This window comes from Rhinolophus sinicus, linkage group LG10 (assembly GCF_036562045.2).
Source record: "Rhinolophus sinicus isolate RSC01 linkage group LG10, ASM3656204v1, whole genome shotgun sequence".
Taxonomy (NCBI): domain Eukaryota; kingdom Metazoa; phylum Chordata; class Mammalia; order Chiroptera; family Rhinolophidae; genus Rhinolophus; species Rhinolophus sinicus.
Genome location: NC_133759.1, coordinates 67,782,224 through 67,808,176, shown reverse-complemented (window position 1 = coordinate 67,808,176; position 25,953 = coordinate 67,782,224). Strand labels below are relative to the sequence as shown.

General features: G+C 46.5%; 1 protein-coding gene and 1 pseudogene across 4 annotated transcripts in view; one reads left to right on the top strand and one right to left on the bottom strand.

Annotated features, from left to right (window-relative positions):
• Positions 1-2,765: 2,765 nt before the first annotated feature.
• The window catches only part of ZNF496 (zinc finger protein 496), a 40,632-nt gene continuing 17,444 nt past the window's right edge, over positions 2,766-25,953 (bottom strand). For 2 of the 4 annotated variants that reach the window (XM_019719203.2, XM_019719204.2), the window contains exons 6-9: positions 13,761-13,893; positions 13,262-13,369; positions 12,648-12,761; positions 5,848-8,370 (exon numbers count right to left, since the gene is read on the bottom strand). In XM_019719203.2, coding sequence (XP_019574762.1) covers positions 7,625-8,370; positions 12,648-12,761; positions 13,262-13,369; positions 13,761-13,893 — 1,101 coding nt within the window. In that variant the 3' untranslated portion in view covers positions 5,848-7,624. Of the gene's footprint in view, positions 4,935-5,847; positions 8,371-12,647; positions 12,762-13,261; positions 13,370-13,760; positions 13,894-25,953 lie in introns of those variants that run through there. The other 2 variants (XR_012489479.1, XR_002136450.2) reach the window with 2 other exon arrangements.
• Positions 19,642-20,092, top strand: LOC141567087 (riboflavin kinase pseudogene; annotated as a pseudogene).

Here is a 25,953-nt window from a genome sequence, read left to right as displayed (position 1 = left end):
GAATCTTTAGGGTTTTCTCTCTATAGTATCATGTCATCTGCAAATAATGACAGTTTTATTTCCTCCTTTCCTATTTGCATGCCTTTTATTTCCTTTTCTTGTCTAATTGCTGTGGCTAGGACTTCCAATACTACATTGAATAAAAGTGGTACAAGGGGGCCGGCCCGGTGGCTCAGGTGGTTAGAGCTCCATGCTCCTAACTCCGAAGGCTGCTGGTTTGATTCCCACATGGGCCAGTGGGCTCTCAACCACAAGATTGCCAGTTCAATTCCTTGAGTCCCACAAGGGATGGTGGGCTCTGCCCCCTGCAAATAAGATTGAACACGGCACCTTGAGCTGAGCTGCCGCTGAGCTCCCGGATGGCTCAGTTGGTTGGAGCGTGGGCTCTTAACCACAAGATTGCCGGTTCAACTCCCACAAGGGATGGTGGGCTGTGCCCCCTGCAACTAGCAATGGCAACTGGACCTAGAGCTGAGCTGCGCCCTCCACAACTAAGACTAAAAGGACAACAACTTGAAGCTGAACAGCACCCTCCACAACTAAAATTGAAAGGACAACAACTTGACTTGGAAAAAAGTCCTGGAACTACACACTGTTCCCCAATAAAGTCCTGTTCCCCTTCCCCAATAAAATCTTTAAAAAAAAAAAAGTGGTACAAGTGGACATCCTTTTGTGTTCTTCCTGATCATTAAAGAAAATGCTTTCAGCTTTTCATTATTGAGTATGATGTTAGCTGTGGGTGTGTCATATGCCTTTATTAAGTTGCGATATGTTCACTCTATTCTCACTTTGCTGAGAGTTTTTATCATAAATGGATGCTGTATCTTCTCAAGTGCTTTTCCTGCATCTGTTGATATAATCATGATTCTTATGTTTTATTTTGTTTACGTGGTGTATCATGTAAATTGATTTGTAAATATTGAACCAACCTAGCATCCCAGGAATGAATCCCACTTGATCATGGTGTATGATCTTTTTTAATGTATTGTTGAATCCAGTTTGCTAATATTTTGTTGAGGATTTTTTTATCTATGTTCATCAGGGATATTGCCCATAATTTGTGTGTGTGTGTGTGTGTGTGTGTGTGTGTGATGTCTTTGTCTGGTTTTGGTATCAGGGTAATGTGACCTCGTAAAATAAGTTTGGAAGCCTTCTCTTCTCTTCAATTTGTGGGAATAGTTTGAGTAGGATAGGTATTCATTCTTCTTTGACTATTTAGTAGAATTCACCCAGAACAATTTTAGATATACCAAAAATAAAAAATAAATTGATAACATAGTATAGAGATTTCCCATAAAACCCGTGTCCATTTTCTCCTATTATTAACATCTTATTTAAGTGTGACACATTTGTTAAAATTAATGAACTGATATGGATACATTCTTATTAACTAAAGTCCTCACTTTATTTAGATTTGCTTAGTTTTCCCCTAATGTCCTCTTTCTGTCCCACCCAGGATCCTACATGACATTTAGTCATCAGTATGGACTCTCTCTGTCTTTTAGATATAGATGTATCTAAGACTCTCCATGAAGTTGTGGACCCTCTGAGAGAATTTATCTGCTGAGATGGCCTCCCCATGGTCAACCGAGAATCCAAGTTTTATGAATAATGAAAGCCCAGTGGCTATTTGCTGACAGGCTCCTCACATACTCTGTTCACAGAAAAAATCTCAGACTGAACTCTGGGCTTCCCTCACGTTTGCTGCCCCACTAGTTCACACTGTCTGAGTCAACCACTGCAGCAAAGCCTGGTTTCCTCTTTCCAATCAGCCCCGTCCAATCAGAACTGCATAATTTGGATACCTCATTTACATAAAACAGACTTAATTGGGAACCTGGGCAGGAGCTTTCCCTATAAAAGGTGGCCTCTCCTTTGTCTCAGTGGAACACACTAGGTTGCTACCTGAACCTGTGTCTCCCAGACTGCAGCTCCTTTTGCTCAAATAAATGCTTCTTTTTCTTTATTACAGTCTAAAATTAATTTTGGCTTACACTGGGTCTCTTGTCTTTCTCCCATGGCCATCTCATCTACCTCACTAATTACAGTGACAAGTGTTTCCCCTGCCGCCTGAAGCCCTCTCTGTTCTCCAGATAAACACATCCAGCTGCTCGTCCTCGTGACTCTCCTGAAACTCAGCAATCCCACACTGAACTCACCCTGAATTATCCGTTCCTCCCCTGGGATTTCACCCTTCTGTTCAAGTCAGAACCTGAAAGTTTTCTCCAGCTTCCCTTCCACATTTCTCAAATTTCTCTGCCACTCTGCACCTTTACTGCTGCCATGCAGCTCCCAGCTGGTGTCTCAGCTGTCCTAGGTCAACAGCCTTGAAGCTCACCTCCCCCAAATTTCCAGCACTGCCCCTGACCCATGAGCCCACTGCCCCTCCCCTGAGCCCCACTACCCTCCTCTGTATCCCACTGCTCCTCCTCTGTACCCCACTGCTCTCCCCTGAACCTCACTGCAGCAGTCATCTTTGAAAACACAAACCTGGTCACGCCAATGGACTCTCAAGGTAAATTGCAAGGTCTGGTGCCACTCTGGGCTTGCTCTCTTCTGTCCTCCCAGCTGTGGAAAGCCCTGCCCCCTCTGTTTATTCTGTTGCCCTTGTTTACCTACCCATCTCACTTTCAGAGTTACTTCTTATGGAAACCCCTCCTGGCCTCACAGACCAAGGGATGCCTCCCTGTTGTGGGGAGGAAGAAACTCCTCTTCCCCAAGGTTCTGTCAGCCAGACTAATAATCACATAGACATGAGACAGATCAGCAAGATAAAATAACCAAATTTAATGTACACATATGTATGGGGACCCCACATAATGAGAGTCAGAGACCCAACGTGCAGGAGAAGGTCAGAGACAGAAAGGGGGATTGAGGTACATAAGACACCTTGAGCTAGGGATGATGTAAGGTGGCTGGGGGGCTTCAGAGGGTCATCGAAGAATAAAAAGAGCAGATGCTCAATAACTAGAAGTTTGTCCTGCCCTACAGACAGGTCAAAAGAGGTCATCTCCGACACTCTGTTATTATGGGCAAGGCCAGTAATTCAGGATCTTCTAGGTAGTTAAGTGGGGCAGAAGGTTCCCTTGAGCCCATGGGATTGGTGGCCTCTAGCTCAAAATAATCCGCATAGCACAAAGGCACATCTTGGGGTGACTGACTGGTTCTGAATCCCCACACTGTTAGATTCTCTCTGCATTCCTAATCTGTAGCACTTATCACAATAGTATTTAAAAATCATTAGTGAGCAGCAGCCGCTCAGCACACTATGAAATGCCCACACTGCCCAGACAAGCTGCCTCAGTTGGAATCTTGGGTCTGCTGTGTGTTCCCAAGCAAATTCCTTAGCCACTCTGTGCCTGCTCTGTAAAATGAGGGTAATAATTGTGCCTACATTGCAAAATGATCGTGAAGATTAGGTGAGCTGATATGCCAAAGCCCTTCCAAGTTCTTTCAATTGACATGCAGCAGTTGCCCTGAGATGTAAACATCCAAGTTTCCTCCAGGCCATAGGAAGATTTCTGAGCCTCTTTTCTTGCTTCTGGGTTCATCTAACAAACGCAGGGGGGCATGATAAGGTTCACATAAACTCTGGCAGGATGCACATGTCTATCCTTGCTAGTGGCCTCTGATCCAGGGTTGAGCTCACTTCTGAGGCTCAGAGCGGTTCTGTGATTCCGGGAAAGTGCTCAGGGACCTGCAGACAGTGCTGAAACCAGAATCATCAGTTATCTCCGCTGTGCTGCTTCCCTTCTGGAAAACAGACGGACAGACAGACAGAGGCTGGGGAGGGGCAGGCGATTAGAGAGCTGGATACCCACGCTATCTGCAGTCAGTGCTTCCAGGACAAAAGTTGCATTAGGATACACGATACCCTGAAACGGAGCCACCATCACCACCGAGCTGCTGTTGCAGCCCTGTTGGCATAAACCATCCCAAAAGCAATGCTTTGGGCCCCAAAAAGAGCTGTCCATCTGAGAACAGGCCTTAATGTCCACCTATCGGCACATGGCAGCCAAGACAAGGCGTCCTGTCCTTGGTAAGTCCCTGACCAGAGTGCCACCACGGTGGCCAAGGAGGGATGAGCAGTAAGAGCAGCTCCTATGTGTTTCCAGGTAAAGCAAGTCCTCTTCCCAGTCTCCAGCGTCTTACTAAAAATGATGCTGTCTTTCCCAGTTTTATTCTGACCTCACCCTTGCTATCTAGAGCCTGAAGCTCAGCCAGGGCTGCAGTAGTCTTCAGCCACACCCTGCTGTCCTTGCTGGTGCACCCAGTTCTGCTTCTACAAACCTGGTAAGTGTACATCTGAGCAGAAGTTTGGCTTCTTGAGCACAGGTGATTAAAGGAAGTTGCTGGTGAAGGCTTCAGACAATGTCCACAGACTATCACCCTGACACCAGGCAAGCCATTTTAGAAAAATGGCCAAGAGGGAGACCAGGATAAATTTGGTGCAGCACCCCCTGTCCCTGTACAATTGCTGATGATGCAAAGTGCCGGCATGATTTCCACATGAGGTGATACTCTTTCCCACTCCAGATCTTCTTCTGGGAAAACATTTAAAACTATCCAGGAATCTCACTCTGAAATCACCATCAGTGTACTGGGGGCAGGCCCCAGCCCTTCTGAGAGCGCGCACGCACGCATGCACGCACACACACACACACACACACACACACACAGTTCCGAAGGGGTTCAGCTTGATTCAGCTTACCTGCAATGTCTTCAGGAAAGGTGTCCCAGCCTCTTCACATTTTGAGAAGATGTAGCAATGTAAGTATCCCCAAGTCCCCTACATTACACTGCAAGCATCTCCTGGGAGAGGAATGCCAGGGCCAGTCTCCAAGTCAGGTGTGCACTCGCGCCTTCTCTTCCATGTGTGCCACACAGTGACAGCAATGGCAAGGGACCTTCCCACCACTGGACACATCACCCAGCTGGGGAGAGAGGTCAGGAGACAGAGGATACATGAGAATGGCCGAGGTTGTGTTCACTAGCCGTGGTGTGACCAGGAGTGCCAGCTACCCCTGGTGTTGGGAAGCCGTGACATCCTCTCCTCAGGACAGGCATCAGACTGAATGACCAGAACGATCTACCTGAGGCCTAAAGTGTCACAAGGTGATGTCTGATGCCCAGAAGGCTATTTTCAGCATCCACACACCTCACACTCTCCTTGTCAGGCTCCCTGACCTTCTCTTCAGCTGTGCTACACACATTAACTAAAACAGCAAGTCTAATATGGATATTAATTCAGTGAGTTTCTATGTACCTGAGTTAGTGGGAACAATACCAAGGAACCTGAGGAACACAGGGCAGATGCTTCTCAGATGTGGGGTCTCTACTTTCATGGCTCGGGGAGGGAGCAAGTGGTCAGCTCCCGTGTCCTAAAACTTTCCCCAGTGCAGGTAACCCTACTGGCTTCTCCTGTAGGACAGAATTTGAGCTACAGCACCCAGGAGAGCTTCTGAATCCAGGGACGAAGTGACCTTTCGGTTAGGTAGGCGCTTTGGTGCGCTGAGTGAGTGGGGGTCTCTCCACAGCATTTGGGGGCGGGGGGCTCAAGACACATAGCCTCCTTGTGGGGTTCAGTTCCATTACACTGCCTTTGTGTCTTATTTAGGATCTGATTTCACAGGTAAGACAGTGGTAAGTAGAGCAATATTCCTCCTTTAGACCACATCTGAAGCAGGTGAGGGAACCTTCCCACTGCCGGGACCTCGGGCAAGAGCGCAAAGTGCAGGAGGATGGGGTAAATGTGCAGCCTGGTTTCTACTTAGAATTTTCCCCTCCTTGGCCTTACAGATTCGTATTTTCCCCTCTTCCTGACAGGTCAATATAAGAGGCAAACTATTTACAAACGAAGAGCCCCAATATTTATTTCTTGTGCAGGGTATGACCAAATGGTTTTATTGCATTTACTGCTCCTGAGTGTATAGGTGTCTACACTGGCACAGTAATCGGAATTATAAAACCTTGTGGCTCTTCCACTGGGTTTGTGGCAGTGACGTATTAATGTGGCAATGACATCTTAAGGTGACAAGGAGCCTTGCTGCCTGCCAGTGGACATAATATACAAATAACACCAAATGCCTACCTGGTGGCTTTGATCCAGCCACCACCACTCCACAGCCCGCACTTTCTTGTGGTTGAGCCTGGCTGACATTGCCAGTCTTCCAGGAACAAAAAGACCATAGTTTTCATTGCTTGAGGTTTCACTGCCAACCATCGCTCTCAGCCCAGAAATCCAGGCCACAAACTTCCAAGCTATTGTCCGGAGGACACCTGCCCTGGAAGCAGAGGCTTGGGTCTAAATGCTGCTTCCAGTGGAATGGACAGCAAGCCAACTTGAGTTTGCTGACTCATCTGTAAACCGGGGATGAGGGCAGTGTAGCCAGGCTATCTGGGGCTATGGGTTGAATTGTCTATCCCCCCCCCCCCCAAATTCATGCTTACATCCTAACCCCAGTGCACTAGGATGTGACCTTCCTTGGAAATACGGTCACCGCAGATGTACTAGTTACGATGGGGGCATACTGGAGTGGGGAGGGGGGGTGATCCAATGACTGTTATCCTCTGAAAAGGGGAAATTTGGAGGTAGACATGACCACCAGGGCACCCACCACATGAAGATGAAGGCAGAGATGGGGTGATTCTTCTACAAGGAACACCACTGACTGCCAGAACCACCAGAAGCTGGAGGTCAGGCGTGGCGCACACCTTCCCTCACAGGGACCCAGCCTGCCCTTGAACTTAGACTTCCCACCTTAGTCCCGGCAATAAGACTGTTGCCCTAAGCCACCCATTTTTAGTACTTTGTTAAGGCAGCTCTAGCAAACAAATACAACCAGCACGCTAAGTGAACGGACACTCACAGCTCGACCTCACAGGTTATCTGCGCTGCCCAGACACAACAGAATGGGAAGGGGGACTTAAGTGCCTTTCAAATGATGACAACTCTACTTCCACCCCACAACCATTTACCGGGACCTTCATGATACAAAGAAACATTTGGGCAGGGTGTGCAACATACAGTTTAAAATGTGGGCATTGCCCTTGGCGAGCTCACAATTCCTAAGCAGCAGCCACTGTCACAAATAAAAGGGTGACACAAGTCCCCTTGGCAAGGAGCTGCAACCCTGAAAGGGCTGCCTGATAATTGTGGGTGTTCCTTGGGCCAGATAGTGACGGGGACTGAGATTTCTGACGACATAGCAGACATGGTGTGCCTGGCTCTGCTGCCCACGTGCCCATCATCCCACCGCAGCTTCTTGATGTACGATGGGAAGTGTCATTACACTAGAACCCAGGATGGGGTGTGGGGATTCAGACAGGGCAGGATGGAGTGTAGTGAGTCAGTGGCAAGGGGCAGACCCCAAAGGGGCCCCTCCGTGGGGGCGGCCCAGTCCCTCTGCCTGCTTGGGAAGCACTGGATGGGGTTCTCTCGGACTGGAAAAACAGGGCAAGGCAAAGCTGGTGGTAACACGCCTCCCTCCCTGCTTTTTGGCACAGCAGAGACAGAAGAGATGCTTAGTTGGCTAGCATCTCATTTCTACCTGAGAGCAAAGGGCAGAAGGATGTGGTCTTTCCTGGGACAGATGTGTCCTGGGGTGGGGATGTCCGAAGCCACTCAGTAGGAGTTCAGCGCCTGCTTGGAGCGGCGCTTCATGTGGAGGCGCTGGTGGCGCAGGAGGTCGGAGTTGTGCAAGAAGCTTTTGACACAGTACCGGCACCGGAAGGGCCGCGCCTCGTCCTTCAGGTGCACGCTGCTGCGGTGCCGGGCCAGGTGTTCCGGCCGCTGGAACACCTTCCCGCAGTCACAGCACTGGACACTGAGCCGGGTCCGGCCCTCGGCCAGCAGCGCGTCAGGGTCAGGGACCCCACCTGCCGGCCCCGCCTCCTCCTGCTCACCACCTCCCAGCGGCAGGTGGACACGCCTATGGCAGAGCAGGTGAGAGTTGAGGCGGAAGCTCTTCCCGCACGAGCCGCACCGGAAAGGTTTCTGGGCCTCGTGGGCCTCCAGGTGCCCGTCCAGGTCCTCGCTGTCACTGAACAGCTCCCCACACACTGAGCACTCGTGCAGCTTCTCCTGCTCCCTGCGGCTGCGCAGGTGCCGGATGAAGTTGACCCTCCAGCGGAAGACCTTCCCGCAGTTCGGACACACATAGGTCTTCCCGGAGGTCTGTACTTCACTGCCCACGGGCGCGCCGCTCTCCTGGGCAGCCGGGAGGCTGTGCTGCTTCTCCACCGGACTCTGCCGCTCCTCTGTGCAGTAGGGGCCCAGCTGGGAGTCTTCGTCCCCAGAGCTGGACAAGACAATCTCAATGGTAACCTCCTCATCCAGGCCATTCTGGGGGGTGGGTGCGTCACCTCCGGCTGGAGGAAAGCGATATGCAGGTCAGTGGTGCCGCCCAGGCCATACCCCACCCCTAAAACCCCTGCCCCTCCTGGGAGATGCTCTTGGTCCAGAAAGCCACATCTTGCAAGGCTGTAGCCTAGGAGCAAACACTGTACACTGCCAACCCCCCTGGGTAGGGCTATCCTGCCCCGACCCACTCTGCCCTGCCCTTTTCCTCAAAAGCTCCAGCCCCAATCCTTTTCTTTTCTGGACACTGAGACCCCTCCAAGCTCTAGGAATTTGTATTTATCTGTGTAGAGTCTCGACCATGTGCACATCAGTTGTTCCCAGATATAACCGATGATATATTATTTGCCATGTTATACACCTTGCAAACTTGGTGACACACACAAAGGCTGAGGGTTGAAGTGGCAGTTGAGTCTTGCTGGGCTGTCTGATGCCAAGGCTGTTCAACGGTGCTAGACCACCCAGGGTCATCTCTCCTCAGTGTCACATCTGAGGCCTGCCAGTGGCCACCAATGGCAATAGGAAGAAGAGACGTCCTGGACTTGACAACCAGGGCTAACTCGATGGACCCCTCGTCTGTGGTGTTCAGAGAAGGTACCATGGGGAGCAGGTGGGTGTTCAGCCGGGAGCCTGTGAGGTCCTGCCCTGCAGCCTAGAGCCCATCACAGGCTCCCCTAGAGCCTCTGTTCCTTACTTTTTGAAATGTGGGGCTCAGGTCTACACCAGGGGGCAGTGGTGCTACACCCTTCAAGACATCAGTAGGAACAAGGTTATTTTGGACTTAATTTCTACAGGGAGGAGGGTTCTGACAGGTTCAGGAACCTGAGGGCAGGTGGAGCTGGACAGAGGCAGAGATATCGGGCAGTGCCAGGGCCGAGGGGGTGTGTCCATCAGAAGACAGGGCAAGGGGGTTGGGAAGAATGCGAGTAGGGAGTGGGAGGGAGACCTGAAGACATGGGGAATCCTCAGTCTATCCATACTGCACAAAGTGGGAGAGCCCCAAGGGTCTGGCTGGACAACCACGGCTCTAATCAACTATGTGAGGAGAAGCCAGGAATGGAGGTGAGGTAATCAGGAGAGCTCTGTAGAGGACCATCTTGTCTGATGGTCTGGACCAGAGGCTGGAGTGTTAAGGGCTGAACTGCATCCCGTAAAAATTCCTATTATGTTTAAGTCCTAATCCCAAATACCTCAGGATGTGACTACATTTGGAGTTAGGCTCTTTCAAGAGGTAATTAAGTTAAAAAGAGATCATTAAGATGGGCCCTAATCCAACTGTCATCCTTACAAGAGATTAAGACACAGACACGCAGAGATGGCCTGTGAGAGTGCAGGGAGGAGACTGCCGTCTACACGCCAAGAACAGAGGTTGCAGGAGAAGCCCGCCCTGCTGACAGCCTGATCTCAGAATTCCCACCCCCAGGACTGTGAACTATCACTTCCTGCTGTTTGAGCCGCCCATTCTGTGGTACTAAGTTATGGCAGTCCTAGGAGAGTAACATAGTGCCTACAGGATGACATCCCCTCAAATCAGCTGAAGTGACCAAAAATAGATGCAGAGCTTCTAAAAGGGGAATGAACAACCAATAGTGCTGCTGTGGGCCAGCCACACAGCAGTATGAAGCATTCCTAGTAGATGAGCTGAGACCGACGTGTGACCAAAATGCCAGAGAGTCAAGCCAGAGAGTGCTCAGCTCAGCAGTGAGGAATACATAACGGGCTGTGTGGGGTGTGGGAGGACTTTTAGGATAACAGTAGGGAAATGGGCAAGAGTTGTGGGTCTGTGTGCTTTTACGTATATTAAATCATGCAGTCCTCCACAATAAGCCCACAAGACAGCTGATTCCTGTCTCTGTTACAGGGGAAAAAATTAAAGCAGAGTGAAAGTTGCCAAAGGTTTCTGGGGAATTGAGCCCAATCAGTGGAGTGGGGGCACTGCCCAGGCTGGCAAGTAACTCCCTAAGAGTATCTGTGGACTGGAGGGGCCGAGGGGGAAGCAGGGAGGACAGGAAGCCAGATGGGAAAAAGCAGAATGACAAATGCCGTATCAACATACATTCTTATAGTGTTAGGATGGGGAGGCTTTCTTGCAAGACAAAAACAAAAAGGAGACGAATAAACGTATCTACATTTCAAACATGTGAAAAGGAATTTATGTGCTGAAAGACTCATAAGGTTTAGAAAAAGGGGGGGGAAGGGATTATGTGCAAATAAGAGGTGATGGATTTGGACCCATAATTCTGATGTCATAGAAAAGGCAGGTGATGGCTTAGGGATGTGCCATGAAGAGCCTGGCCTGGGCCTGACCGCCCAGGGTCACTTCTGCAGTCTGACCCCACAGCCTGAGTGTGGGCCCTGTGCGAGCGACTTTAGATCACGTGCCTCAGCTGTAGGAATAAGATGTCACAGTGCCCAGTAGGGGCTGAGAGCCTGTGTCCCCCAAAATGCATATATTCAAGGCCTAATCCCCAGTGCGGTGATGTTAGGAGGGGGGGCCTTTGGGAGGTCATTAGGACTAGATGTGCCTTGAAGGTGGCCCTTGTTGGGAAGAGTGACCTCATAAGAGGAGACACCAGAGCTCCCCATCACGCACTGGGGAAAGGCCGTGAGCGCACAGCGGGCACATGGCCAGACAGCAGCCTCTACAAGCAGGAAGAGCCTGCACCATTCACAGGCTTCGCGGGCGCCTTAACCTCAGACCCGCCCACGTCCGTAACGGTGAGAAATAAATTCGTTGTTTCAGCCTCCCAGATCCGCCTGTTGCTGTATGAGTTGTGCCCACTGGCAGCACCTATCTCAGAAGGTCTGTCCAGACACAGTGCACAAGGTCGCGTGGGGACCTTACCCTGAGGCCTGGGACATACTGCCAGCTTGTCCAGCATGATGGGGGAAGGGCAAAAACAGAAACAAGGCCTAAACAACAGCAACTACCCGGTCCACAGGGGAAAACAAAAAAACACAAGCGAGTCCATCTCAGGGCAGTGTTAGAATGTGCTGCTCACACTGGTGCTGATGGGATGGGTGGGGGCATCCTGCACGAGTCCCCGCAGCAATGGGAACAGGGACCCCTCACCTGCTGTCAGAGAATGTGGACAGGAGCTATCCAGATAACAATGGTGCCTGCTCTCTGAAATCCGTCACCTGTCCTGTGCCGTGGGCACCTTGCCATATCAGAGCCCAGGAAAGGGAGAGTGAGGCTGGAAGCTCCCTGTGGCGTAGCCACGCACCCTCCAAAGCATGAGACAGGCGATGGGTGGGCAGAGGGCCGAAGGGCACGTGCAGCACAAGCACTGTCAAGCCCGGCTGAGACGGGCACCTATGCATGGCCACCCTCAGCCTGGGAGGAGTCATCCTCCTGGATCTGCTGTGGGTTTACATAAATGTGACACCCCTTTTGTCTACACACAATCGGGCGAACACAAGTGGTAGTGAGTCCTGCACGAAGCTAGGTGTAATTACCGGGTCTTATTTTTTGCTCCAAAAGACACATTAGGGCTTATGTTGAGGGGATGTCATCCTGAAAACTCATGCTAGGGCTTATTTTCTAGTTAGGTCTTATTTTGGGGGAAACATGGTACCACAATACCAGGCCAATCTTGCCTCTGAAACACATCTCAGGTAAAAGAGACGGTGCACGAGTCAGTCCCAACAGCTGTGGAAAATCTGTGTCACAGTGGGTTCAAATAAGAACCAGAGCCATAATATTGTATGCCAACTGGAATTGAAAAAAACATATTTTAACAGAGGAGAAAAAAGAACCAGAGAGCAGGGTTTAGTGCTTGGAAGAACACCTGAACCCTGAGGATATTGAAGATGGCCTTATGTTAGCCTCGGCCACTGGAAGCGGTGACTTTTGGCAAAATGAGTGCACATACTGGCTCCCCGTGAGGGCATGTGGGGCACACACTCTCCAGGATCCCTTTCGCTGTTCCATTCTGCAATGTTGCTCTTTAGTTCCAAGACTTTGCCCAGGACTCTAGCCTTCCGTGCTCAGGGAAAAAGCACACTCCTACATGGCTAGCCATGCTGCATCACACCTGCTTCACCTGCAACGGGACTAGGAGGGGACTGGGACTCAGCTGGAAGGCCCTAGCAAAAGGGAACCAGCACAAGCAGCTGACAAACCCCAGGAGCATCCGCAGGGACCTCAGGGAGTTCAATTCCGGACCTCTCACCAGCACACGGGCATGCACACACACCACACACATGCAGCACACCAGACACACACCTGTCGATGGCACCACATGCACACATAGGCGCACTCCCCACACCTCCAGGCCGTCCTTACTTGGGCAGGTGCTCTGAGTGAGCGCCATCTGCTCACAGGCCTGGAACTCTGGCACCTGCAGGTCATCCCTTTTTCTTCTTTCTTCGACCTGGAGTGGCTGGAGACTTGGAAAGTCTTTCCAGAGAAGAAAATGGAAAAGTTAGTTTGTCCTGCAGCTACAGCACCACCTGGGGAGGCATCTTAATAGACGTCTGGCTGGGATCTGAGGCAGCCCTGAGCTCCCTCTCGGGCGTCCACTCAGTGTTTGTAGAGCAAGTAAGTCAGCAGGCAACACGGGTTCTGAAGCTAGTTGGAACCCACGTGGGTCCTGGTTCCGCCCTATCACCTGACTGTGGACCAGCCACTGCCATCCCTGTGGTCATTTCCACTTGTGTGGTGGGACTCCCAGAGGCCCCCATGCCCCTCACAGATGCCACATAAATGAATGCAGCCTGCAGAGCCATCGTGTCCTAGAGCCTGGTTGAGAGAGTGTGACTCCACACCCTTTCTGCAAGGAGTTGGGGAGGAGGCAAGACATGTTCTACTAAGACAGAATCCAGGTGACATAGGGCTGCACAGAGGTGGCAGGCAGCAGCCCGCCTGCAGCTTCCTCCCATTTTGGAGTCGTGACTCACCCAAGCAGACGGGCTGGGTGGCCTCCTTCCCCTGGATGTCCTGGAGCTCTGGAACTCGTGGCTCGTTCTCTTCGCCCTGGGAGAAATCCAGCTGGGCAGCTGGGTCATCTGCACACAGAAAAGGGGAGGACACACATTCCTCAGTGATCTGAAGAGACATCTGACAGGCCATGGCAGTGACAGGGCCATGCAGAGAGGCCAGGAGGGAGCAGTGGGTGTGGGGCAGCTGTCAGACCACGAAGTTAGAGGGCCAGAAGTGAAGAGGCCACGGGAGAGGACAGAGAGAAGCAGATGCACGGGGGGGTGTTACATTTGGCTTTTTCCACAAAGCCACCTGGTAAGCCTGAATTACATGTGATAGTGGCCGGTGACAGCCCATCTGTTAAGTGCTGTTGGGGCCACTGTATGCAGGTGACCACCCATCAGGGTTGGGGGGTGGACTGCAAGATCAGATGTGGGCCCCCAGGTTCCTGGTCTCCGGGGTTGGAGGGAGCCTTACTGGGTGGCAGTGAGACCCCGCAGTCCTCTCCAATGATGAACTCCCCATAGAAGCCAGTCTGGGCGGGATCTAGAAGGGACCAGTCCTCTTCCGAGAAGCAGAAGATCATGTCTTTGAAGGGAGAAACTCGATTCTGAAACCACAGAACAGGGAAGCCTCAGTCTGGGGACCAGCTGGGGACAGAAACTACCAACAAGGGGAGTGAGCTGGGGCTGAGGGCAGAGCCCCCACAACACGTGCAGCCCGAAGTCAGCAGAGGGCTGCTCCCCAGCTCGTCTGACATCCACCTGGTTCCTATCCTGTCAGCTTTGGTCTAATCCAAACAGCGATGCCGAAGGGGTTGGCAGCGCGCATGCGCAGCCCAGCGATGAGGCGCACCCGCAGTGCCACCGTGCGCTCAGCCCTCAGGCATCCTGCACGCGTGCAGCGTGAGCGCCATATGGGCCGCTTCACGGCAGCACTGATGACCATATATAATATTATCAATAGAGATGATCACAGACAATAGTTAAAGACTGAAGACGAGCTCTGTGCCCATCAACAGAGCGCTGATTAATTCCAGGACATTCTGCCGGGCACGAGCTCACCTCCATTAGAGGGAACAAGGGCCTCTGTACTGAGGAGGAAGCCCTCGAGGTGTGTCACATGAAAAACACCTGTGTACAAGGTGGTCTAGGCCCCACATGTAGGGTGTCTAAACGTCTGTAATGGCAGCGACTTCGCGGGACCTGGGGTTATGCGTGGCAGGGACTTTCCTTACGAGTCACAGATCATGGGACTGTATCAAATTAATTTTGATTTTAAAAAATGATGGCATATCCATATAATACCAGAAGACCATAAAAATAAAGAAGTCTTTTACAAAATGGAAATATAGGTCTTTAACAGTTGGAAGCATGAAGCTAGGGTCTCAAACTTCCTGTAAATACATGTATTAATGTGACAAAAGGTTAATGGTAACAATAAATGACATCGAAAACTTATTCACTTCATAGTGAGCTGGAACTTTGATTACTTGATAGAATATTTGGGAGAAGATGTGAAAGATGGAAAACTACTGGTCTGGTTGACATTTCTGTTTGTACCTTTTAATCCCAGAAGAACAGAAACACACATCATATCTCTACCTAACATGTCAATTCTCTGAACATTGGCTTTAACAAGGCACATATTTTCTGCAGAGTGTTTCAATCAGAGCATTTAAAATAAAATTCTACTTTTGGTTTTTTTACAAAACATAATTCCTTTATATAGTCAACTGGAAAGGACTTCAAAATAAAATTTGGGGGGGAAAGTGCAACCCATATAATATTGTACAACAGTATCTGTTTAAAGAACGAATAAGTTCCTATTTTAAACGCATGCCCTCACATCTGTCTAGCTGTCTGGAAGATCACAGGTTACTTGTCTGGTTGCCCTGTGGGACGGGGACAGATGTTGGGGTACAGGGCTGGGAAAGGAGTTTTCAGTGTATGTCCTCTGCTGCCTTGTACTCCTCCTCCCCTACATATACACTTTGATTTTTCACATTAAACCTAGAGATAAGAGAGTAAAACAGTGAGCATGAAGGGTACAGAGCCCCTGGACTAGATGCGCCACATTAACATTTTGCCCATTTGTCATATTTCCCCCCTCACATGTGAGTGGGTGGGCATGTTTCCTTATCATCTGAATCGCTGCAGAACTGCAGGCACCATGATCCATTTAACACAACATGCATCTGCGTGAATCTTCTAAGAAAAAAGTTATTCACTCACATAAGCACAACTTCCTATGGCACCGTGGTTCTCATCCAAGGGGGACTAATTCTGCACCCAGAAGACATGTGGCAATGCCTGAGACATTTGTTTGTCACCACTGTGGGTGGACACTACAACATCAAGAGGCTGGAGGACAGAGATGCCGCTCAAGATCCCACAGCGCCCAGGACAGCCCCATGTGACAAAGACCTATCCAGCCAAAATGTCAAGAGCCATGGTCTAGAAACTGCTCTGCAATACCTGAAAATATTAACACCAGTTCAATGATATCATTGAGTGTCTTTTGAACTACCGTGTTTCCCAAAAAATAAGACCTAGTCAGACCATCAGCTCTAATGCATCTTTTGAAGCAAAAATTAATATAAGACCCGCTCTTATTTTTAATATAAGACTGGATATGATATAATAGAATAGAATATAAAATACCGGGTCTTATATAATGTAAGACCAGGTCTTATATAATTTTTACTCCAAAAGATGCGTTAGAGCTGATAGTCCGGCTAGGTCTTATTTTCGGGGAAACACAGTATGAAATAGTAATACCTTTTCAAGAAAAAAAATTATGACAGTTCCACAGGTGACTGTGAGAAGAAGACTGGGAATTGCCGGGTTAAAGCTTTCTAATGGGTCCTAGAAATCTTGCTAAACATAAATTGTGTCTTTAAATGTCAATCATCAGGTATACAAGTGAAATTCAACAGAACTATGTTTTCATGACAAAAGTCATATGCTTATAAATACTTGTTTGTTTGGCCTACGCCCATCTGATTAGAAAAGATGAGATTAAGTGTAATGCTCCCCTGGATCTTTGGGGATGTAGAAAGATAGGCCTGGGGAAATGCACATTTCTGGACAGTTCTGGGAGAATGTAACAGAAGCACACCCTGTAACCCAGTAATTCCATTTCCAGGACATTTTCAGAGGTACATGCACAGGTGTGTGTAAAAAAACGTAGAACACACCATTTGGTAGAATCTCGTGGGAGGTTTCTTTTCTTCTTTAAGCTTTTCTCTAGTGTCTGAAGACTTACCCTGAGCCTGGATAATTTATGTTTTATTAAAAATTGAAACAAAAAAACGTCCACACACCCATATAAAAATATAAAAACTATTCACAGGTTATAGTGTTTGCCTCAGGTTTTCTGTGAAAGGGTATGCGGGGTGGGTCACAGGTGGAATGTGGTCTCAGCTTCTTGCCCCCAGTCCCACCCCCAGACCTTCCCAGAGGGAGGTTGCAGTCGGGGTTTGGTGCTTACAGTTAGTGCAGGCCCTTTAAACTCCAACTGCATCTGAATATAGCTTGACATTATGTCCCAATACTGTATTGTAAGTTTTTAAATGTTGAACTTGCCTCACACTCCCGTTCTGTTTAAGGTTTATTCATACACATATATGTAGTTCTAGTTTATTGAGGTTACACCCCCTCTTCTATCAACAGTGTTGTAGGTTTTCCCAGTACAGATGCTAGATGCTCCTCGACCTAGATAGGGTTACATCCCGATAAGACCATCCAAAGTTGAAAATATCCTAAGTCGACAATGCGTTTGACAGCACGCTGCATGTTGCTGACCTAGGGACCACAGGCTGGTGGGGAGCTGCGCATGCCTAGCATGAGAGAGCACCTACTACGCATGCGCAAGGCAAGTCAGGAAAGGGTCCAAATTAAAAATCTAAGTACGGTTTCTAACCGCAACTCTGGGATCGTCTTTACTTTGCTATTACAAGCAACAAACAGTTCGATGAACCCTCTCATCTGTTTCCCCATCGGTACGCAAGTGTGAGTGCGAGATAGATTTGTAGGAGAGTTACTGGGCCACTGGGAACACATCTTCGCTGACACGAAATACTGACCATCGTTCAGGTGGAGCACCTGAACTACGCTCCCCACACGGCCACCAACACTGGGTACTGCCAGCCGGCCTCGGTTCCAGCTCTGCGGCGGGAGCCCAGCGATCACAACCATGGAAGAGCCCCCAGTGAGCACCCTGAATGTGTTTACTGGCTCGTAGGGTTTTTTTCTTCTTGGAGATCCTTGTTTATTTTCTTTGCCCATTTTTCTATTTTCTAATGGATTGCTTTTCCTATGTTTTAATCAGTTTGTTTTAAATTGTAGATATACTTCACTATTATAAAAGAAAACATTTCAATTTTAAAATTTAAAAAGATTCTAAATGTGTTGCAATGACTTTATGGTGGTATAAATAATCAGTAATATTCGTGGCATGGGATGAACTGCAAGAAAATGTTTAACAAATTAGTATGGTTATAATTTTGATAAAAGAGCTTCAAAATCAGAAATGTGGTTTTGGAACAAAAATATACCAACACAGAAGAGAAGAAAAAGTCCAGAAACAAAATTTGGTACACATAAAAATTTAATCTACAAGAAAAAAATAGAACCCTAATTAATGGAGAAAGAGAAAGATGATTTTTATCCAATGTACCTGATGTAGTTGGTTGACTATTTAGAAATGAAACTAGATTCTGATCCTTGATCATAACTAATATAAAAATAAAAACCTTGAAAGTACTAAAAGAAAAAATAGCTTTCAGAGACTAAAAACAGAAGACTGGGACAACGTTCACATAAAAATTATAAATACCTCCAGTAATTAAAACAACATGAATCAAATTAAAAGACCAGTGACAGAACAAATGTACACCATTTATGAGAGGCAAAGAAGACTTAAAATATACAGAGCCCTTATAACACAATTGAAGAGCCTTTCATCCCAATTTTAAAAAGGGAGAACAAAGAAAGTAAATATTTTAAAACATATGAAAAAAGTTACATTCACTAGTACATTAAAATACTATTATCAATCATTGCTTTTATGAAGATTCAAAACGAAAGGTAATAAAACTTCAACAATCATCTTGTCATTATACATAAAACTGTGAGTTAGAAACACTTTGAACACCTTGGCCTAGAGGCCAAAAATCCCACAACCCAATCGGAAAATCCTCTGGAATCTTCAGAAAAACTACCATACTAATAAAAATTAACAAGGTTACTGGATAGAAGGTCAATGTACCAAAATCAATTGTATTTCTATATTCTATATATGAACAATCAGAAGGTGAAATATATATATATATATACATACATATATATATATATATATATATATATATATATATATACATGTATATACACATATACATATATATATATAAAGACCATTTACATGGCATCAAAAACCATGGGATTCTTAAGGAAAATGTTTATATGTGCCCCACCTGAACACTGAAGAACCAAAGAAATGAAGATTTAACATGTTAGGATATCAATTTGTCCCACAACACCCTGTAGATTCAGTGCAATCCCAAACAAAAACTCCAGGAAGATTCCAAAATTTATACAGACGTGTAAAGCATTTAGAAGCAGCCAAAACAATTTTGAAAATTGGAGGACTCACATTACCCCACTGCAAAACCTACTATAAAGTTACAGTGGTATTGGCACAAAGGTTCAAAACATAGCTCACTGAGGGTGAGCCCACATGCTCAGGAGTATGTGGATAACTGATCTTTGACAAGGTTGCCAAGGAATTCAACAGGGGACAAAATCGGTAAGTTGCACCTCCTCAAAATTAAAGCTGTCCAATCTTCAAAAGACATCATTAAAACAATGAAAAGGCAAGCCGCAGACTGATAGGAAATATTCCCAATGTACACATCTGACAAAGGACTTCTATTCAGAATATTTCCAAAAGTTCTTAAAACACAGTACAAGTGACCCAATAAATAGGGAAAATATCTGTATACTTCACAAACAATGTGCAAATGATCCACAGCAGGTGAAAAGATGCTCAACTTCATTAGTCAACAGGGAAATGCAAATTGAACCACAATGAGATACCCATTTTAATGGCTAAAATACTTTTTTTTTTTAAATGACAACACCAAAGCCGCCTGCGTCACTGGGCAGCTTCTGTTGGGTGAGCAGTGCCACAGGCCTTGCCTCAGCATGTCCCCGGGGCTTCCTGGCCCGCTGTGAGTCTGCCCCGCCAGCCAGCAGAGCTCCCTCCCGTCCCCTGGCTGGTTCATGGGGTCTGGGTATCACCTGGACAGGTAGACCTGCTGACTGGGCCGCAGCCCATGCGTGGAGGAGATGGTGTCATGAGGCACCTGCCTTACTTCTGCCGCGGTCAAGTGGTGTGAGGCTTTGGCCACAGCTCCAAGCAGCTGGGCACCCCCACAGCTAATTCTCCTGTGCAAGTAGTAGATAATATTCCAGCTGATGGATCCACTGGCATTTATGATGGTTGGGCCAATGCTGGAAGTGGAGCTGTCCACATGATGGTGGCGAGCATAGGATGGAATACAAAGATGCCCATGGAGAAATCACATGCATCCCTTCGAAGAGGTCATCTATAGGAAAATCCTCAGTGTGGCCACTGTTGGCTACCTCAGACCAGAAAAGAACTTTGATTCCTTAGAGTCACTTATTTCAGCAATTCAAGGTGATACTGAGGAAGCTAAGAAACTACTAGATTTACCAGAACATTTCAAACTCAAAGAAGACAATTTCTTCCAGGTTCCTAAGAGCAAAATAATGAATGGCCACTGATGGAAAAAAACCATCTTATTTACTTATTTGCTGTTTTCTAGTATTTTACTGCTCATAAGTATGCAGTCTCATCTTGGTTATATTTTTTAAATCAAACACTTTCCTACAGCTGTGAATTAGTTTAAACAGTACAAAGTAGTTACATTATATTTCAACTGTTCAATTAAACCCATCATGCTGCAGTGCTACAAAGATTCATTTAAAAAAAATCAAGATTCTTTTTATGTAATGTGTTCATTAAAACTTACTACTAGAAAGGTCTTAAGTGTCTTGTAATGGAAATGAAATGCTTATAGCTATGGGTAAAAAGGCAAGTCACTAGTTTGAGATGAAAACTGTAATTCTCACAATAAAATATTAGTACTGTGTTTCCCCGAAAATAAGACATAGCCGGACCATCAGCTCTAATGTCTCTTTTAGAGCCAAGATTAATATAATACCCGGGCTTATATTATATTATAGTTTTGCTCCAAAGGACGCATTAGAGCTGATGGTCTGGCTAGGTCTTATTTTTGGGGAAACACGGTATGTATGCACTTATATAGCATAAGCTGCTAAAAAGGAAGGCTTATGAAAGCAAATGCATTAAATAGAGGTTTGATAGTTTATTATAAACTGAAGGGCGAAATTCATACTTTGTATTTTTGATATTTTGTGCACTAATATATTATCACAAACATGAAGACTTGTGAAATTTTCCTTTATAAGATCAAATCAGTGTATTGGCTTCATTTTTGTTACAGCTGCCTTAGTTCGAATTGGTCTAGACTCCCTCTGCCCATCATTTTTTTATGTCTGTTTTTAAAACATTAAAATAAGTGATTTTTGATTTCTAGGTCTCATTTTTGTGTTGTATAACAATTCTCTCTTTTCAAGAGTAGATATGCAACATTCTTCTTGACTGTAGTTCTTTTTTCCTTTAAACAATTGCTAGTGTCAGGTTTTTCATTTAGAACATCCTATGACTTACAAAGGATTGTATCTATTTCTACATTTCACTATATGAACAGTGATTAAGGGCCTATCTATATTGAAGTTTAGAAAAACCTGAAAGCTTCATCTTTAGGTTTCCTCAAAGTTTAAATGAACACATAGCATTACATTTACATATACCAGTTAAAGAACACAGAATACTTGTTCTCCCCACTAGGGAAACTATTTAAGAGCCAATTAAACTACGAAATAGAAAATTATTTATTTTTAATGTAATTATATGTTCCTGAGCAAACAACTGTGGTTGTGTATGCACAATGTAATTTAATAAGAGTGCTTGTAGCTTGGGGGAAAGGCGTAAATAATAAAGTTTTAGTTAAACAACAAAAAAATGGTAATACCAGGAGAGAGTGAAGACATGGAACAACTGGCAATTCTGCACTGCAGGCAGGAGTGCAAGTGGTAAATCACCACAGACAACCTCAACCCTAGGTAGTTACCTCAGAGAAATGAAAACATTCATCCACAAAAAGACTTGCATATGAATGTTCATAGAAGCTTCAGTCAAACAGCCAAAAATGGAAGTGACCCAAACATTAATCGACAAAGTCAATGGATAAACCAACTGTGACACAGCCGTGCAATGGAATACTGAGCAATGAAAAGAAACAAGTAACTGATACAATGTGAATATGCTTAAATCAATGGGCTGAGTAAGAAAAGCCTGACACAGAAAACAATATACTCTAGGATTCCGTTGATATAAAATTCTGGAACAAGGAAAGGTGAATCTATTGAAACAAAAAGGAAGTCAGTGTTGGCCTGGGCATGAGAGCATGGCTTTATTGCAAAGGGGCACAAGGGGAATTTTGGGGTGTTGTTCCGTATCTTGATTGGGGTGATGGTTACATGAGTGAAGACACCTGTGAAAACTATGTATATACATTACACTTAAAATAGGTGTATTGTATGCAAATTATAACTCAAAAATATATTTTAAAAAGTAAAAATGTAGACACCATTTCGGTGATCATTTTTGTGAAGATCAAAAACATCATTAATATAAAAAAATCTACAGAAACAATTATACCTAAATTCTATGTATGTCCTATTAAAAATAACCTAAGGCCCTTACCCTGTGTGCAGTGCTGTCACGACCCCTACGGGGCACACCCTGGGAAGGATGCCACCCTGGGAAAGATACAACTCAGCTGGTACGACTACCAAAATGTGTGACATGAACCTGAACATGGGTTAAAGCTGAGGAGGGCTGGTCTTCCCTCTTCAGTATGACCACCTGGAGCCAAGACAATGAAATGAGAAGACGCCATGCGTATTATTTAAATGTTAAATTTCCAGAATGGGATAAATGCACAGTTAAGTCCCCACTTAATGTCAATGATGCATTCCTGGAAACTGTGACTTTAAGTAAAACAACACACAAGGAAACCAATGTGACCAGAGGCTAATTGATATAAATGAAACGGGATTGAAGTTCCTACAGTACATTTCTAGTCACAAAAACATCACCAAACTTCTAAATGAAGACTCCAAACACTTCTCATATTAAACACTGGAAGAAATACCACCTATATAGACATTTAAGAAAGATTAATAAGAACAAGCAGATCCTTATTTTCCAGCTCAGGGTCGCAGTGGCCAGAGCCTCTCCCAACAGTCCAGGGCAAAGGTGGGACCCACCCTGGAGAGGATATCCGTCCATCGCAGGGCCACCCACACCTGCACTCAGAATGGGACGAGGGAGGAAACCGGAGTCCCTGAAGAAAACCCATGCAGAAGGAAACCCATGCAGAAGGAAACCCGTGCAGAAGGAAACCCGTGCAGAAGGAAACCCAGGCAGATGTGGGGAGAACATGCCAACTCCACACAGACAACGGCCTCTCTGGGAATTTGTTTTCCCTCATCTACATTATAATGAAAGGACATTGAACAATACAAAGTTATTTGAGGACCTGCTGTTTTGTGCTTAAACAACTGTCCTAGCTTTTAGAAAATATGCTCCTCGGTATGAATAAGGAGATAAAGGGGACTGAAAATCGGCATCTCTTTCTCTCAAGATTCAGGGGGATAAAGAAATATGTGTAGGGGGCGGGAGGTGAGACAGACAGAGAGAACGTAGGAAAATGAAAGTGAAAGGTATCTGGAAATCTCTGTCCTATTCTTGTAATCTTCCAAGTTTGAAATTAATTCCAAAGAAAAAGTTAAAAAGAAATTGTTTAAACAGAGTATTTCGCAAATGTCTACAGTGGAGTTTGAAACAGGGTTTCTCAGACTCGATGTAAAGACGTACATTCTGCCTCATTGGTCTGGGGTACAGCCTGAGAGGCTATGTTTGAAAGGGTCCCCAAGTGGCTCTGCTGTTAGGAAGAGGCTAGCGTGGGGGATCCTGTCCCTGCAAGACAAGTTCCACAGAATGGAAGCCAGGCTTCAGACAGTCATGGGCTTGCAGGACAGAACTTGATGTTGGTCTCGAAGGGGACCAAATATGTCACCCCAAAATATGCCAGTTTGGCATAGACTGTTTTGAGCTGAAGGCAACTGAGAAACAGACAACCTCAGAAGTTCTCCACCCTCCCCCACCTGCCTACAGGCCGGGCACGAACTTCCCTGTAAGAAGGACCAGGAAGGGCAGAAGGACTCGTATCACAGTCTCTAAACTCTTAGCCCGTCAGCACAAGTTACTAAATAACGTCTCTTCCATTAGTGTCCACATACATTTACTGCCCACAACTCACTGCCCCTTGAAGCTCAAAATCCTTTTCCTTTGCCTGGTTTCTCCATGGATGTGGTACGTGCTTCCTCCGCCAACTTTACCCATGAGGCACACATGTGAATCTGCCTTTTTCTCCTGTGAATCTGTCTCTTGTCAGCTCAGTTTGCAGAGTCCCAGCTGCTGAACCTCACAGAGTAAAGAGGTTTTCCCCTCCCCAACAGTCTCTTAATGAGGAAAGATGCTAACTGCTGCTACTGACAAAGCATGAAAGAAATCAGGGCTCTGGTACAGCATTGGGAGGGTTGCTTCTGCCGATTGTGAAGAAAATCGGCAGTGTGCATTATCCAAAGAGATACGGACCTGTCTTCCCTTTGACCCTTGGAGGTGTCTGAGAATCCACCCAAAACTGCACATAGGAACAAAAGTAGCGGGCAAAGTTGCTCACAGGGCCATGCAGGTGAATGACCAGGAGTGCCCCCAGGCACTGACGACGCTGACACACTCAGCTCTTAGGTCATATGGGGAAATGCTTACACTTGGGGAGAAGCATAAAAATAGGGCACAATGATCAATAACGTGACCCCAGCAAGACACAGACACAATAGAGAAAATACAGAAGAAAGTTTACCAAAACATTCAGAGATCTTCTGAAGTAACTGGGGATGCATAACATACTTCACTTTCTAAATGTTGCCAATTTTTTCGAGAATGGATGGGGAAAATAAATATGTCTATTTAAAATTCAATTTTCGGAGGACACTTCTGTTGCCTTGTCGGAGATTGAGCAGGTGTACTTTTCCCTGATTCCTCCCACTAAGAACGGCTCAAATCCTGACTGCTAGGGACCCGGGCCCCAAGCAATGGTACGGCGGTGGGGACCCTGGTTTTTCTTTCTGCCTCACATACCAAACGAAAGCTGAAGGAGCTGGCAACCCAGGAACACCAGCAGGCACAGATAAAAATAAAACCCAACAAAAACTGTTTTCTCAGCCCCAGGGCCAGGAATGGGGTAGCCGAGCTAGACAGCAAACCGCTATAGTCCATCCAAGGACCACAGGACCAGCTGGAAGCCTAGACCTCCGCCCTCAGCAGGCTGCAGGGAGGCCCCCCCACCCCATACCCCCACCGGGTGGTCTCAGGATGCCCAAGTGGGAAGCTAGGACTTCTGCCCGTGTTGGCCAATGACAGTCCCCTCTCTGCCCCACCTTCCCCACCATGGTATCAGTGGAGACCCCTTCTGGGATAATGGTGACCATGGAGAATCTCAAACTGGGTGAAAAAAAGGCCAACAGATGTGAGATGTGAGAACGATCTGACAAAGGAAGAAGCCTTGATAAAAATACTTCAATGAGCAATTACAAGCCACTATAAACTAACAAAAACACAGCCTCTGTGAAGAAGTAGTCTCAGCAAAGAAAACAAAAAATGATGAGAATAACTAAATGGAAGTGTTAGAACTAAAAGACACAATACAGGCATACCTCGTTTGCTTGTTCTATGCAGACATTGTGTTTCTCACATGATGAAGGTGTGTGGCAACTCTGCCTCGAGCAGGCCTATGGGTGCCATTTTCCAACAGCATTTGCTCACTTTGTTTGAGTCACATTTTGGTAATTCTCGCAATATTTTAAATATTTTTATTATCATTATATGTGTGATGGTGATCTGTGATCTACTGTAACTGTTTGTCGGTGCCACAAACTGCGCCTATATAAGATGGCGAACTTAACTGATAAATGTCGTGTGTGTTCTGACTTTTCCACCGACCCACCATTTCCGTCCCTCTCCCTCTCCTCAGGCCTCCTGATTTCCTGAGACACAACAACATTGAAATCAGGCCAATTAATAAACCTACAATGGCCTCTAAGTGTTCAAGTGAAAGGAAGAGTCACTCGTCTCTCACTTTAAAGCTAGACATGATTAAGCCGAGTGAAGGAGTATTGAAAGCTGAGGTAGGCCAAAAGCTAGGCCTCTTGCACCAGTTAGCCAAGTAGTGAATGCAAAAGTTCTTAAAGGAAATGAAAAGTGATACTCCAGTAAACACACAAATGATAAAAAAGCAAAATAGCCTATTGCAGATACGGAGAAAGTTTCAGTGGTCGGGTAGAAGATCAAACCAGCCAAAACGTTCCCTTAAGCCAAAGCCTAATTCAGAGCAAGGCCCTAACTCTCTTCAGTTCTGAGATGGCCGAGA